Source organism: Halteromyces radiatus (genome assembly GCF_025201355.1).
Source record: "Halteromyces radiatus strain CBS 162.75 chromosome Unknown BX664scaffold_1, whole genome shotgun sequence".
NCBI lineage: Eukaryota > Fungi > Mucoromycota > Mucoromycetes > Mucorales > Cunninghamellaceae > Halteromyces > Halteromyces radiatus.
In genome coordinates, this window is record NW_026251687.1 from 660,995 (window position 1) to 674,595 (window position 13,601).

The 13,601-nt window shown below is 32.1% G+C and overlaps 7 protein-coding genes across 7 annotated transcripts; 4 read left to right on the top strand and 3 right to left on the bottom strand.

Annotated features, from left to right (window-relative positions):
* Nucleotides 1-273: 273 nt before the first annotated feature.
* On the bottom strand, nucleotides 274-2,151 carry BX664DRAFT_254641 (uncharacterized protein; the record flags this gene model as incomplete). The annotated part of the gene is made up of 4 exons (XM_051540380.1): nucleotides 274-1,042; nucleotides 1,109-1,467; nucleotides 1,553-1,866; nucleotides 1,962-2,151. The coding sequence occupies 4 exons, from the start codon at nucleotides 2,149-2,151 to the stop codon at nucleotides 274-276; spliced, it is 1,632 nt and encodes a 543-aa protein (XP_051404282.1).
* A 415-nt stretch (nucleotides 2,152-2,566) lies between these two features.
* On the bottom strand, nucleotides 2,567-3,888 carry BX664DRAFT_5385 (uncharacterized protein). The gene is made up of 3 exons (XM_051549617.1): nucleotides 3,253-3,888; nucleotides 2,982-3,120; nucleotides 2,567-2,898 (listed from the first exon to the last, which is right to left on the bottom strand). The coding sequence occupies exons 1-3, from the start codon at nucleotides 3,755-3,757 to the stop codon at nucleotides 2,640-2,642; spliced, it is 903 nt and encodes a 300-aa protein (XP_051404283.1). The 5' UTR covers nucleotides 3,758-3,888; the 3' UTR covers nucleotides 2,567-2,639.
* A 425-nt stretch (nucleotides 3,889-4,313) lies between these two features.
* BX664DRAFT_271482 (GTP-binding nuclear protein GSP1/Ran) lies at nucleotides 4,314-5,951 on the top strand. Its single transcript, XM_051541148.1, has 6 exons — nucleotides 4,314-4,557; nucleotides 4,656-4,673; nucleotides 4,761-4,817; nucleotides 4,893-5,010; nucleotides 5,109-5,250; nucleotides 5,378-5,951. The coding sequence occupies exons 1-6, from the start codon at nucleotides 4,524-4,526 to the stop codon at nucleotides 5,645-5,647; spliced, it is 639 nt and encodes a 212-aa protein (XP_051404284.1). The 5' UTR covers nucleotides 4,314-4,523; the 3' UTR covers nucleotides 5,648-5,951.
* Nucleotides 5,952-7,519: 1,568 nt separating this feature from the next.
* BX664DRAFT_319390 (Golgin subfamily A member 7/ERF4 family-domain-containing protein) lies at nucleotides 7,520-8,915 on the top strand. Its single transcript, XM_051542932.1, has 4 exons — nucleotides 7,520-7,792; nucleotides 8,054-8,310; nucleotides 8,365-8,517; nucleotides 8,584-8,915. The coding sequence occupies exons 1-4, from the start codon at nucleotides 7,543-7,545 to the stop codon at nucleotides 8,695-8,697; spliced, it is 774 nt and encodes a 257-aa protein (XP_051404285.1). The 5' UTR covers nucleotides 7,520-7,542; the 3' UTR covers nucleotides 8,698-8,915.
* A 196-nt stretch (nucleotides 8,916-9,111) lies between these two features.
* Nucleotides 9,112-10,577, top strand: BX664DRAFT_319391 (V-type proton ATPase proteolipid subunit). Its single transcript, XM_051542933.1, has 7 exons — nucleotides 9,112-9,189; nucleotides 9,276-9,296; nucleotides 9,394-9,452; nucleotides 9,755-9,913; nucleotides 9,988-10,058; nucleotides 10,156-10,239; nucleotides 10,306-10,577. Exons 2-7 carry the CDS (start codon nucleotides 9,283-9,285, stop codon nucleotides 10,405-10,407), a joined length of 489 nt encoding a protein of 162 aa, XP_051404286.1. The 5' UTR covers nucleotides 9,112-9,189; nucleotides 9,276-9,282; the 3' UTR covers nucleotides 10,408-10,577.
* BX664DRAFT_319393 (uncharacterized protein) lies at nucleotides 10,570-10,970 on the bottom strand. Its single transcript, XM_051542934.1, has one exon. The coding sequence runs from the start codon at nucleotides 10,889-10,891 to the stop codon at nucleotides 10,634-10,636; it is 258 nt and encodes an 85-aa protein (XP_051404287.1). The 5' UTR covers nucleotides 10,892-10,970; the 3' UTR covers nucleotides 10,570-10,633.
* A 1,317-nt stretch (nucleotides 10,971-12,287) lies between these two features.
* On the top strand, nucleotides 12,288-12,893 carry BX664DRAFT_319396 (uncharacterized protein). The gene has a single exon (XM_051542935.1). It carries the CDS (start codon nucleotides 12,336-12,338, stop codon nucleotides 12,762-12,764), a length of 429 nt encoding a protein of 142 aa, XP_051404288.1. The 5' UTR covers nucleotides 12,288-12,335; the 3' UTR covers nucleotides 12,765-12,893.
* Nucleotides 12,894-13,601: the final 708 nt, after the last annotated feature.

Sequence of the window (13,601 nt, forward strand, 5' to 3'; positions counted from 1 at the left end):
ATTCCAAAAGTTCCTTTTCCTTTCTTGTTTTCTTGCCCTTTTTCTTTTCCAATTTTTCTCGCTTCAATACAGTCTTCATATCAAATCCTTCACCTTTTTGATCATCCATCAGTAATTCCAATTCTGCCTTTTGTCGTTTTTGTTCTAATCGTTCTTCTTTAGTCAATTTCTTCTTCTTGTTCTTCTTCTTTTCCTTGACTTGTTTCACTAATAAAAAAAAAAAAAAAAGAAAAAGGATTTAAGTTTTTTAATTATTATAATTTCTTTTCATTCCTACTTACCAGCAGGAGTGGTACTTTCTTGTTCCATTTCATCACGAGCTTCCTTGAAGAATGCATCATTGTCCAAATCTTCATCCATATCAGATTCACCATAGGATTCAACCAAATTGTTCTTCTTCTTGTTCTTCTTTTCAGTAGAATTTTCAGTCATGGCTTCACGTCTTTCCTTCTTAGCCAATCGCTTTTCCTTTTGTTTCCGCATATATTTTTCAATACTTGTTTCTTCCTTTTCAACTTGATCCTCATCATCAGTTTCTACAGCAGCCGTCTTTTCACTAAGACCAGGAGTGAACGTAATTTCCATATCGCCATCTTCATTATCGCTACCCTTGTCATCATATACATTGGTATCCACATTTTCTAAAAGTTTTCGATACTTGGCACGCATGGCTTCCACATCATTATCATCATCCGAATCTTCATTTTCAGAAGAAGAGGCCAGATAAGCATCAAAGTCCAACTCCTTCAGATCATCTTCAGTAAATTCACGACGGGTCATTTGAACACGTTCAGGTTGATCTTGATCCCAGGTTAACTTGACACGAGTATGTTGTAAAGCTTCAGTGGTGAATTTTAATGGTTTGTAGCTATCAGACACTTGAGTACATGTATCACGAGGACAATCATCAAAAGTCATATCATCAGGTATATATCGCATATCAAAAAAGTTGGCACTGTTTTCGTATTCGTTTCCATCGCATGATTGATAAATAATCTTGGCTGTAAATGGCGAATCACATTCAACGACGGCATAGTAGTATCTATAATAACAAAAAAAAAAGACTAAGTCAATTCATCCTTTTTATTTCAACACTAATAGACATTACCGTAATCGATCCAATTGATATTTTCGAAGTGCTTCTTGATCAAAATCTTCACCCATACCTTCTTCCAGTTGATCTCGAATTATTGTTTTTTCAGTGACTTCTTCATCATCATCATCACTTTCACTATTGTTATCATCATTGTCGGTTGTTGATTTGAAGATATCTTTGGGTGGACCTTCACGTTCTTCCTTTTCCAGTCTTTCTTTGCCAAATTCAGAAGGGTAGATAGATACACGTTCAATAATACCAGTCTTTGGTTTGAATCCATTCAATACTTGGAAAATATCCATTGATTTGACCTTATCCCAGTCCATATTTACCAAAGCCAAACGACGAGTTTCTTCTCCTCTTTCAATATGCTAGTTTTTTTTTTTTTTTTTAAGAAAAAAAAAAGAAAAGAAAGGAAATTAATACATTGTGATACTTTTTTTTTGGTTTACTTACAGGTATTTGATCATCTTCTTCCTCAGATGTTTCTTCAGCTTCCAAGTCTTCATCAGAGGTATCGGATTCATCAATGATACCTTTACCACGCATAGGATCATACCCTTTTTGTCCAAAAGCCAGCTTGGGTTGGTCTTCATCTTCAGAGGATTCCTCGTCTTCCAGATTACCTTCATCCGCCAAGAGTTCCCGTTCGAGTTCAGTCACTGATTTATTGTCTTCACTATCAGATTCCTCTTCATCTTCAATATGATAAAATCGTTTCAATTCTTTTTCCGCAGTATCAGCTTGTAAGGGACGACCATACTTGTCCACTTTGGCTATAATAAAAAGAAGAAGAATAAGTCTCATTGTCTTTTAAGAATTGATCGCTTTTTTTTTTTTTAATGGTAAAAATAAATATACTTACGTCCTGATCCAGTACCAAATTCCTTGGATGTCAACATGGACTGAAAACGTTTATCGATCTTGACTTTGGTATCTTTCTTCTTGGGACGTAAAAAACGAGGATCATTGTGTATACGACTGAATCGAGGATCGTTAATGATTTGGCCAGATTCATGGGTAGATTGAGGTCTTTGATTCTTTTTGGGAGGCATTGTCGAGTGAGTAAGAAAAGAAAAAGTTACAAAAAAAAAAAAAAAAAAAAGGTTGGCAGGAAAAAAAAAAAGTAAGCCACCTGCGGTGAGTAAAAAATGATTTTGATCTTTTTGGCTTTATCATTTTTTGAAAATGCCCATATTTGGATAATCATCACTCATTACTACTTATTTGCTTCTCTTGGTGCATATGTAAATTCCTTATTCTTCTCTTTCCTTTTTTTTTGGTATGATATTTTAAACTTTTCTGCTCGAATTCTTTTATATCCAAAGCAAAATGTAATAATTGTAATTGTCGATTCATCATCTCCTTATCTTTTTTTTTCGGGATATCTATCGGTATGCTATATCATTAAAAACAGTTGTTATCAAGAAGAATACCAAATAATAATAAAAATATCAAATAAAAATAACATTGTAAATATGATAAAGAAAAGGATTTTATTGACAATTGATTAAGGCATTGTATATAATCTTTTGTTCGAAATTTACATGCCAGGTAGACCATCATAACGACCACTAGTATATCCAGGTCGTAATCCAGCTGCCAATTCCATATGTAAATGAGATCCAAAAGGAAGACAACCCTCCAAAGTAGCTTCTGATACAAGAGAAGTGAAGGCATCAGCTGTATGAGTATCATTTTCTATCAGGTGATTTGTAAGACGACGTAAATTATTCCATATGGCTGATAAAATAGCAATAGATGTGAAAGTACCAGTAAATGAAGGATGATGAGTAGGAATACTATTCAATCAAAAAAAAAAAAAGATCATTCGTTTTTAATACTTTATATATATATATATATATATATATATATATTATTTTACCTGTCCAAATTTCTTCGACGTTTTCGAGTGAATTTGATATGATCAGCAGATGAATGAGTGGTAGCACTATTATAATCAACATGACCATCTTTTTGTTGTAGAGGAAGTTGTTCATCCGATGATACCATAATATCCTTTGCTGTTGGTTGGAAAGTAGGGTGTTGAGCAATGGAGTGATATAAGGTATCGACAGAACCATCATCATTGGTTTGTTTGACAGCAAAAGAAGGTAAATGAATACCACCATAAGGAAGTAAAATATTTGGCATACTTGGAGAAGAAGGATCAAAGTCACCAGGACTTGTACGTTGTACTAGAGAAAGAACATTACTTGGTGTCAAAGAGTCAGGTAAAGGAAGTTGTTGTACTTGTCGTGTTGATTCTTCATCTGAAGTTTGGTCCATATCTACAAAAGCACCAGTACCATCATGGGCAGGTAAAGTACCAAAAGCAAAGTCAATATCCGAAAAAGATTCAGTATCAGAAGGTCGAAAGGAAGAGAAAGATTCAGGTTCTGAAGGTTCTATGGAATCATGTCGTTCTATACTATGTGGAGTGGAAGTGGTAGAAGTAGGTGAGATACTGGAAGAAGAAGACCGAAGTACTGAACTGATAACGTGCCAATCTGTTTCCGAGTCTGAAGTAGTGGAAGGTGTAATATGATTATGCTCGGGTGATATGACATTAGGTGATGGTAAAGATGGTGATATGACTTGATCATCTAAAGAGGGTTGTGAACGATGTCGTGGTCTTCTTTGTTGTTGAGCAAATGCCATTATTCTAAAAGATTAAAAAAAAAAAAAAAGAAAAAGAAAAAAAAATCAGAAAAAAGAAGAATGAAAAAATCTATTTGGGGGGCAAGACAAGGAGAGAAAGTCATCTGCCAATGCTGATAACGCAATCTGAATTTGAAAATTTGCTTTTTTTTTTTTTCGTTGCTCTTGTTTCTTTCAAAATGGCGTCAAAAGTATGTCTTTGATATAAAAAAAAAAAAAATTCAAAAATCTGCATGAAATAAAGATTTTTTATGTCTTAATTCATTTTATTAGTATTTTATTATAAAATATTTCTATAGATTATTTATTATAGTCTCCTTTATATATAAATTTTTTGATCTTTTAAATTGTCCGAGTTCAAAAGTAATTTTCTCTTTTTTTGTTATAGAAAAAAAAAAAAAGGGGGGTGGGTGGGCAGAGGAATGTGTGCGTATGGGTCTTTTTTGGTCATATTTCAAGATCCGCAGTAAGCAAAAAAAAAAAAGAGACCAGGACCCGGCATTTCAATTTGGTGCGACGTATCTTTTTCACTATTGGGCTTTTTTTTTTTTTTTTTGGTTCATAATCATTTTCTCATTCTTTTCTTTTCTTTACATCCTTTTCCCTTTTTTTTTTTTATATCTAAACATTCATAGGTAATACGATCGCATCCATCATTCTATCTAACGTTATCCACTCTTTATTTTATCGAAAAGGATGGATGATTCCTTAAAAAGTCGATTTTCAGCTAACTTTTTTTTGATTGTCTTCATCTTATTCTATAGTCATGGCTGAGATTCCTACTTTCAAATTAGTGCTTGGTAATGCAACTTTACTTTTATGACGCGTTCTTTTTTTTTTTATTAATCTTCTTTCATTCAATACTAAACCATTTTCATTTCCTTTTTTTTAATTATAGTCGGTGATGGTGGTACCGGTACGTAAACAAACAAAATTCAACATTTAGTGGAAAAGAAAAATAAAAACAATGGAACGAAATATTTATCATCATCTTTTTATTTAGGTAAAACTACTTTTGTCAAGCGTCACTTGACTGGTGAATTCGAAAAGAAATATATTGGTAAGTTTATTGAAAAAGGTTTAAATGGTAATGAACAATAAATTCATATTATTTTATATTTTTTATTGTACTTAGCTACTCTTGGTGTAGAAGTCCACCCTCTTACTTTCCACACTAACTTTGGTGACATTATCTTCAACACTTGGGATACTGCTGGTCAAGAAAAATTCGGTGGTCTCCGTGATGGTTATTAGTAAGTTAAATAACATAATAATAAATAGAGAACAATAAAAAAAAAACCATCATATTAAATTGACAACTTCTCTTCTTTTTTTTTTCCCCCACTTATAGTATCCAAGGTCAATGTGCCATCATTATGTTCGATGTTACCTCTAGAATTACTTACAAGAATGTCCCTAACTGGCATCGTGATCTTGTCCGTGTTTGCGAAAACATCCCTATTGTTCTTTGCGGTAATAAGGTCGATATCAAGGTAAACTATCATCAAAAAAAAAGAAGAGAAAGAAAAGAAAGAAAGAAAGAAAAAAAAAGGAGAGAATGTTAGGGTACCCAATATCTACCATCATTTTTGTCTAACAATGTATATATTATTTATATAGGAACGTAAAGTGAAGGCTAAGACCATTACTTTCCACCGAAAGAAGAACTTGCAATACTATGACATCTCCGCCAAGTCCAATTACAACTTTGAAAAGCCTTTCTTGTGGTTGGCTCGCAAGTTGGTTGGTAATGCTAACTTGGAATTCGTTGCTGCTCCTGCTTTGGCCCCTCCTGAAGTTCAAGTTGATGCTAACTTGATGCAACAATATAACCAAGAAATCACTGAAGCTGCTAATCAACCTCTCCCTGAAGAAGATGATGATTTGTAAAGAAATTCCATTGGTCCCTTATTGTCACCCTATCTTCTTTTTATTTTTTTTTTTGTCATCTTACCACAAATCACATCCCTCTCCTTTTTCCTTTTTTTTTTTCTTTTTATCAGAAAATGATATTCTTCCCTCATAATAAAAGACATTGATCTCCCACTTTCCCCTCTTTTTTTTTTTCTTTTTCTTTTTTATTTTTACATATATATATATTCATTATCTTTTTCTGAACCATACATGACACTTTGATATACATTTGCCCTCCTTTTTTTTTTTTGTTAAATAAAGTATTCTTTTTTTATTTTACAAATGATACGATGCGACCAATAAATACTATTAGAACAAACATTTATAATGTTGATACTACAAGAATGAATAGCATCATATAATGTCTACTCTATCGATAAAACATGTATAATATAATCCATCTATTAAATAATCCTACAATGATGAATATTTCGAAAATGAAGATATAACCACTCACATGCATACATACATCCAAAGACAACAATCATGGTATGCAATTACTAGATAGTACCAACAGACGGAAAAAGGACAATTTTGAATTCAACATGATATTTTTTATTTGCACCACTCAAAAACATGAACGGCATAAAGAATAAAAAAAAAAAGAAGAGAAATAATATAAAATAACGATACGTTTATTTGAGCTATATAGGAAAGAATAAAAAAAGTATGAGTTAATGATTGTGATATCTTCCATTTTTTTTTTTTTTTTTGATAATTCTTACCTTCTTCTTGATACGGAGTTGGTTGGAGTGACCACACTTTCTCTTACGACAGTTAGTAGCACGAGGAGGAAGACGAGCATAACACTTGCGACAAATCATCTTTTCGCAGTTGTACTTGGAAGCCAAAGCCTTCAAGGAAGGTTCAATGATACCACCACGAAGACGGAGAACCAAGTGAAGAGTGGATTCCTTTTGAATGTTGTAGTCAGACAAAGTACGACCATCTTCCAATTGCTTGCCAGCGAAAATCAAACGTTGCTGATCAGGAGGAATACCTTCCTTATCTTGAATCTTTTGCTTGACATTGTCGATAGAGTCAGAGCTATTAATAATAATAATAATATTTAGCAAAAAAAAAAAAAGGTTTCTCATGAATAATTGTTGACCTAATTTTTACCTTTCGACTTCGAGCGTAATGGTCTTGCCGGTAAGGGTCTTGACGAAGATTTGCATCGTGATACTATAATAAATGAGAATTAAAAAAAGAAAGGCATGATGAGCATTTCTTGTCTTTCTTTCTATATATTCGTTGATTTCTTTTTTTTTTTTTGGTCCACCCATGCATCCATTCTATCTAATAGTTGGTGATTACAATCATTTCAAGTCATAATAAAAATAAATCGGTATGTAGAAAAAAAAAGGATGGATGGATGGATGGATGGATGATAATAGTGAGTATCATTTACCTTTGACAAGGATTAGAGGAAGAAGAAGAAAAAAAAAAAAGGGAGGATCTGTTGTTCCGTCAACCAAAGGGACAGAGAGAGTGTGAAGATGGGCATTGTTGAAACACCGCAGTACCCGGCTTGATTAGCCAATAAGAATTCTTTTTTTTTGGCCATTATCTTGTCAATTTATATAATATTATTATTATAATAGAAAGAAAAAGGAATAGAGAGAAAGTAATGGTGACATTGATTATCAATATTGAATGATATATAAGATATATTATCAAGGTAAAATAGTGATTGCTTCGTTGACACACCATAAAAAGAAACAATCTCGGGGAACACGAACGAAATTTGGCAAATTCATTTTTTCTTTTTTTTTTTCTTTTTCTTTTTTTGTTATATAAACACTTTTATCTTTCATTTCTTCTTCTTCTTTTTTTTTTTTTTTAATCTTTTTTTTTTTTATTTTTACTTAATGGAAACATCTAAATATCATCATCATCAAAGACGATACACTGATACTTGCCTCTATCTTACTCCTCCTTCTCCTCTTTATGCTATTCAATCTACTAAAAGTAGATTCTCCTGTACAGCCGCACCTACTTATCATCCACTTGGCCATCACCAACCAACAGTATCATTAGATAGTAGTGATTCATTTGTACAACAAATCAATCATCATAAAAAACGGTATAGTTTATCAGATACATTGACTCCTTTAGATGGTAAAAGTTATATTAATATATTTTATATAGAATCTTGCCTATAACTAACTTTTTTATATCTTTCCTGATTCCATCCATTCTCTTTCCTGTTTTGACTATTTCTCACTTTTTTTTTAAAAAAAAAAATATTTTCCCTCCTTTTTTTTTTTCTTTCTCCCCTCTTACTTTTTCCTTTTTGTTTCTTTCTTTCTTTCTTTCTTTTCTTTCTTTTTTTTTTTTTTTTTTTTAATATTTCTTACATTGTATCTTATTTTTGTAAAGGATTCAACACTAACGAAGGCTCCACCATTGACGTGACCGATTGTTCAGATAAGCAGCAGCACCAGCAGCGGCATGCCATGGCAACCACTACAACCACCACAGTAACAAAATCGACAGGTCTAACCAATAAATCCCATACGTCTATTGATATCACTCATCAAGTACCAACTAAAACTGTACGAATTGAACGAGACTATTCAAAGGGAGATGGGATCACTCAGTTTTGTACGGAATTACCTTTAGCTTTGGAAGGAAAAGTAAGAATGTCGTCAAAACTGATGAATGATGATACTTATTATAACTTGATATAGATCACTTCGGAACAATTCTCTCATACCATCAATACCATCAATGCACTATTGAACAGTGCGGAAAGGTTAACTTGGTCTGGAGTGTTTTACAATATGATGGAAATAGCTACGATCTACCTTTGGCCTATTTTTTTTAATTCTCATTATCAAAAGGTAAAATATAAAACTACTTATATACTTGATGATTCAATTTTTTTTCTTTTTCTTTTTTTTTTATAGACTATTCACAAGTTATTAAAGTTTATTGAACAAGAAAATCATCAAGTATATCATCAACAACGACTCTCCATACGCAATCCAGTCAAAACTGCCTTTCTATTTGTGAGTATTTAAAAAAAAAAAAAAGGGGAAGATCAATGTATGTATAATGTCGTCTGGGTCTAAAACAATCTCTCTTTTTTCTTTCTCTATTAGCTTGAAATTCAAGTATTCGATTAGATATATCGTTTCTTTTACTTTTAATTCATATACATACACACACACACACACACGCAAATATATACATTTATTTTGTCTTCCCTTTTTACATTTTTTTTTTATTTGAATCCATCCTTTTGTACTAGTAATTTATATACTTTTTTTTTTTATTCTTCTTCATTGTTACACATACAAATAATAAAAAGCAATCCTTTTTTGTTTGATGTCACCACACTGGACGAAACAGAAAGACAAAATTTCTACCTCCGCTTTTGGCGCTACTGTTATTTGTTTTTTCCCTCTTTCCTCTCTACTTCCCTTTTCTCTCGTTTTTTTTTTTTTTTCTTACGTTTTGTCTTTCTCTCTTCATTCTCCCTTTCTTTTTCTTTGAAAAACAAATTACATAAAGTAAGTTTTTTTTTCTATTAAACTTTTTTTATAGTAATAGAATAAATTATTTTATTGTTTCCTCATCTCTCCTTTTTTTTTCATAGTTTTACAATGGCTGATTATTGGTAAGTCTTAAGTTATACAAAATATGAAGCAAACCATTTCAATATATACTACGAAAATGACTCATAAAATATATACCTTTTTTTTTATATCAACTAGTCCTGTTTATGCTCCTTTCTTTGGTTCCATGGGTTGCACTGCTGCCATTGTCTTCAGTTGTAAGTTTCATCATCATCTGGGCGGGGTCAGATAAGTGGTCTCTCTTTTTTTTTATTATACTTTTGGAAGAAGATGCGCGTTGTCTTTTTCTTTTTTTTATGGTTGGGGAAGGATAAGTTGGTTTAAAAACTTCATTTCAAAATATATTTTTGAAGGATTGATTGGGAGAGATTTTTTTTTTTTGTAATGTTTCTATGCGGAAACGTCACAGGGGAAAAAGGGAAATGGCGTAGATGAAAAGGGTGACACGAACAAACCTTGGATTGCTGACTTCTTTTTTTTTTCTTTCATTCTTTCTTAGGTCTTGGTGCTGCTTATGGTACTGCCAAATCTGGTGTAGGTCTTTCTGCCATGGGTGTTCTTCGTCCTGATCTTGTGTTGAAGTGTATTGTGCCTGTGGTTATGGCTGGTATTTTGGGTATCTATGGTGTGGTCGTATCAGTTTTGTTATCTGGTGGTTGTAAGTATCAAATAACATTCAGCAATGTTTACTGGATGATTGATCATCCCTTTATTTCCTTATTATCATTATAGTGGCTATGAAGCAAACTTTGTATAGTGGTTTCATTCAATTCGGTGCTGGTTTGAGTGTGGGTCTCTCTTGTGTAAGTTTTTTTTTTTTTTTTTTTTTTTTTGTCAGATAATAATTGAATATTCATATATATATATATATATTTTGTTTTCTTATCTGATTTCTTCTAGTTGGCTGCTGGTATTGCTATTGGTATTACTGGTGATGCTGGTGTCCGTGCCACTGCTCAACAACCAAGAATGTTCGTTGGCATGGTAATATAGAAAAAAAAAAAGTGATCATATCCATATGTATAATGACTGTTTTTATGTTTTCAATAGATTTTGATTTTGATTTTCGCCGAAGTGTTGGGTCTCTATGGTCTTATTGTCGCTTTAATTTTGAACACTAAGGCTTCCGGTGGTGAAAACGCTTGCAACTAAAGAAGAAATTGGAAACCATTTTTTTTTATTTGATTGAATAAACTAGTTTACCCATGTTACGTTTGTATATCTTGCCATTATTGTTGTTATGATGAATATTGTGTTATGATGCAATAAAAAAAAAAAGGAATATTTTTATATATATGTATGTGTATATGTATTGCCCACTATTATACGTGTTTATGATTGATTCTGACTGATTGGATCTTTATGTGATGATGGATGATTAGTATGATATATGGTGATTGGATAATTTGTGATGATGATATGAGAGATAATATGTGATGACGGATGAAAATTCAATAATGACAATGAATGATAAAATGATGATGGCGTGTGATGACAATAATTGATGGGATGATAGTTTGTGATGATTTATCTTGATGATGAATGTTATTGGGATGAATGAAGTTTGTATACGAGGTTGAATTTGTTTCTGCAACTGACAGTGAAGTGAACAAAAAAGAACGAGGAAGATCAACATATACAGAATTCCCAAACTGATTACTTGTGCAAGTTCTGGAACCCGTCCTTCATGTTCTCCTATTAAAAGTAACCCAGACGCCACTGTTTGATTTCCTTATTGATATCAAATGAATGTACTATTTATAACTAAACAAAAAGGCAGCTCTCCCCCGTCTCCCTTTATACATATGTATTTATATATAAATATATATATATATATATATTTATATTGATCAAGCCCTTGTTTTTTTTAAAAAAAAAAAAAAAAACTTGAAAAGTCAAAAATAATTGATTATTTATAAATCATCAGTTTCCTTACTTTCTCTTTTCTTTCTTTCTTTCTCTCTTTTTTTTTTCTTTGTCTCTTTCGGTTATTGATTATTCGATAACAATAAGAGCATATTTATTAATAATAAAACCACCTTTCAAATTCATCCGTCAAAACTCTCTTTCTTTCACTTCTTTTTTTTTTTACACTCTTTTGACTTTAATTTATCATCATGGCTGTAGAAAATCTCTCTTTACAGTCATTATCTTTAAATTCAACAATCAATACTTCTTTTACTCCATCCATCACTCTAACCAAAGGTAAAAAAAAAAAAAATAATTATCATTTTATCAAAAGTCTTTGTTAGTGGCATCCATTAGTTCAAAAATAAAAAAAAAAGGGGGGGGGAGGGTTTTTTGATCTCAGACCTTATTTTTTTTTCTTCTTCTTCTTTAGAAACTACACGTCCTCGGAAAACTAGAAATAGAAAATATGTACCTAGTGATGATGAAGATGATGATCAAGACGACGATGAAGATCTATCTGATGAGGAATTTGATTCTCCCAAAAGATCTGGTATTACTGACACAATCAAGATACCTGTACCTTCACCTTCTTCCTCTACCAAATCCTCTAAACAACACAAAAAAATCCAGCCTTTACCAAGCGATGATGAAGATGAAGATGATGATGACGATCTGGATGATTCTGAAGGTAAGTTTTTTTTTTTTTTTTTTTTTTTTTTGAAATGATAAAATAGAATATTGATTTGATATATTATAAAATAGATGAAACTGGTGATGACAAATCTGGATTGAATGATTCCAAAAAAAGTCTATACCGATTGCAAGGAGTACAATCAACAAGTCAACTAGGTAGTTATACAGAAAAACCTATGATTGGTCAACCACAAAGACATTCTGCTGGTGATTCCAAGTCGTTGATGCCTCCTCCAGCCACTTCATCCATGGTATCTACTTATGATTCTGATGATGATCGTGTTCTTGCTCAACAAGGTTATAATCATTATAATGGAAACAATACATTCTTAACAGATGGAAGTCAACTTCAACAATGGCAATATATGCAACAATATCATCAAGCTCAAATGGCACAATTCCAACAACAACAACAACAACCATTGAAATCTAAATCATCCTCTTCTCAACTTAGACAACAACAAGGTTTATCTGGAATGGAATTGATGACTCAATTGGAACATGATAAAGCTGAAGCCAAACGACAAAAACCAAAACTTAATCCATCTCAAGCAAAAATTGAAGGTTTACTTGCCAAATTACCTGAACCTGGTGCTCATAGTATTAGTTTCCAACATGTACAACAACAACAACAACAGCATCAACAACAACTTAGACAACAACAACAACATCTTAATAACACTACTTGGATACCCAATCGATCTCCTTCACCTGCCGGTGTACGATCATCTCATATCATGGTCATGCCATCACAACCTTTGGCCCCTATGATGGGTTACAATATGTATGGATATGGTTACCCTGCGATGCCCGCTTCTTATTACCCTTCTCAACCGGTTCCTCAACAACACATGATGCGTCAACCCCCAAGATCTGCAAGTGCAATGAGTATGAACAGACGTTGATCTCCCTGATATACATATATATATTTTTATTGTTCTTTTATTCCTTTACGTTTTATAATACCTTCCTTCCCTCATGATTTTCCACACAAACGCAAGCATTGCTCACCTTTTTTTTTTTTTTTAATAAACAATGAATTTTTTTTTATACTATTTTATTTATCATTCTATTGTCTAGACCATTCAAGTGGAAGATCTTTTTATTTGTGTGACCCAAAGGGGCTTTTTTTTTTATTTTTCTTTCAAAAAAGTCTAATGAATTAAGATTGATTGATCATCAAATTAAAAAAATCAACAAAAGGAATCTTTATTTATTTCGAAAATATCACAGCCGAACCAAAAGATATCATATTAAAAAAGATGGGAAGTTGAGTATTAATAATAATAATAGATAATAATAGTAGTAGTAGAGAGGGGTGATATACAAAAAAAAAAATAATGACAAATCATCTAAAGACAGGAGACATAATCAAATAAAGGATGAAAAAAAAAAAAAAATAGAACACCAAGTAGAGGCGCAATGTTTTCATTGTGTTTCATCCAGAAGAAAGGAAGAACATCGTTGATGAGATGACTTGCTATAAAGGGAATATTCTATCGACTTGCATAATAATCTGTACCAGAAAAAAAAAAAAGTTAGTCTAAATCCAATTTTTTTTTTGTTTTTTTTTTCGATTACCTCGACATAATTCTTGAAAACAATTGGTACATTCATCCAAAGTATTACTACATCCACAACCACAAAGTAATGATCCATCTTCAGCTAAAATTGATGTTGGCATTTCTTCATCTTTTCTTGTTTTTGTCATCCATGAATGTGTCGTGGTATTATCTTGTTCC

Coding starts and splice junctions, on each gene's coding strand:
- BX664DRAFT_271482 (XM_051541148.1), top strand. CDS start 4,524: ATGGCTGAGATTCCTACTTTCAAATTAGTGCTTG. Junction 5,011..5,108: donor GGTCTCCGTGATGGTTATTA/GTAAGTTAAATA, acceptor CCCCACTTATAG/TATCCAAGGTCAATGTGCCA. Junction 5,251..5,377: donor GTAATAAGGTCGATATCAAG/GTAAACTATCAT, acceptor TTATTTATATAG/GAACGTAAAGTGAAGGCTAA.
- BX664DRAFT_319393 (XM_051542934.1), bottom strand. CDS start 10,891: ATGTTGATCTTCCTCGTTCTTTTTTGTTCACTTCACTGTCAGTTGCAG.
- BX664DRAFT_5385 (XM_051549617.1), bottom strand. CDS start 3,757: ATGGCATTTGCTCAACAACAAAGAAGACCACGACATCGTTCACAACCC. Junction 3,121..3,252: donor CTTTGATCCTTCTTCTCCAA/GTATGCCAAATA, acceptor TCCAACCAACAG/CAAAGGATATTATGGTATCA. Junction 2,899..2,981: donor CGTCGAAGAAATTTGGACAG/GTAAAATAATAT, acceptor TTGATTGAATAG/TATTCCTACTCATCATCCTT.
- BX664DRAFT_319390 (XM_051542932.1), top strand. CDS start 7,543: ATGGAAACATCTAAATATCATCATCATCAAAGACGATACACTGATACT. Junction 7,793..8,053: donor TACATTGACTCCTTTAGATG/GTAAAAGTTATA, acceptor ATTTTTGTAAAG/GATTCAACACTAACGAAGGC. Junction 8,311..8,364: donor CTTTAGCTTTGGAAGGAAAA/GTAAGAATGTCG, acceptor AACTTGATATAG/ATCACTTCGGAACAATTCTC.
- BX664DRAFT_319391 (XM_051542933.1), top strand. Junction 9,453..9,754: donor TGCTGCCATTGTCTTCAGTT/GTAAGTTTCATC, acceptor ATTCTTTCTTAG/GTCTTGGTGCTGCTTATGGT. Junction 10,240..10,305: donor CAAGAATGTTCGTTGGCATG/GTAATATAGAAA, acceptor TGTTTTCAATAG/ATTTTGATTTTGATTTTCGC.
- BX664DRAFT_319396 (XM_051542935.1), top strand. CDS start 12,336: ATGGAATTGATGACTCAATTGGAACATGATAAAGCTGAAGCCAAACGA.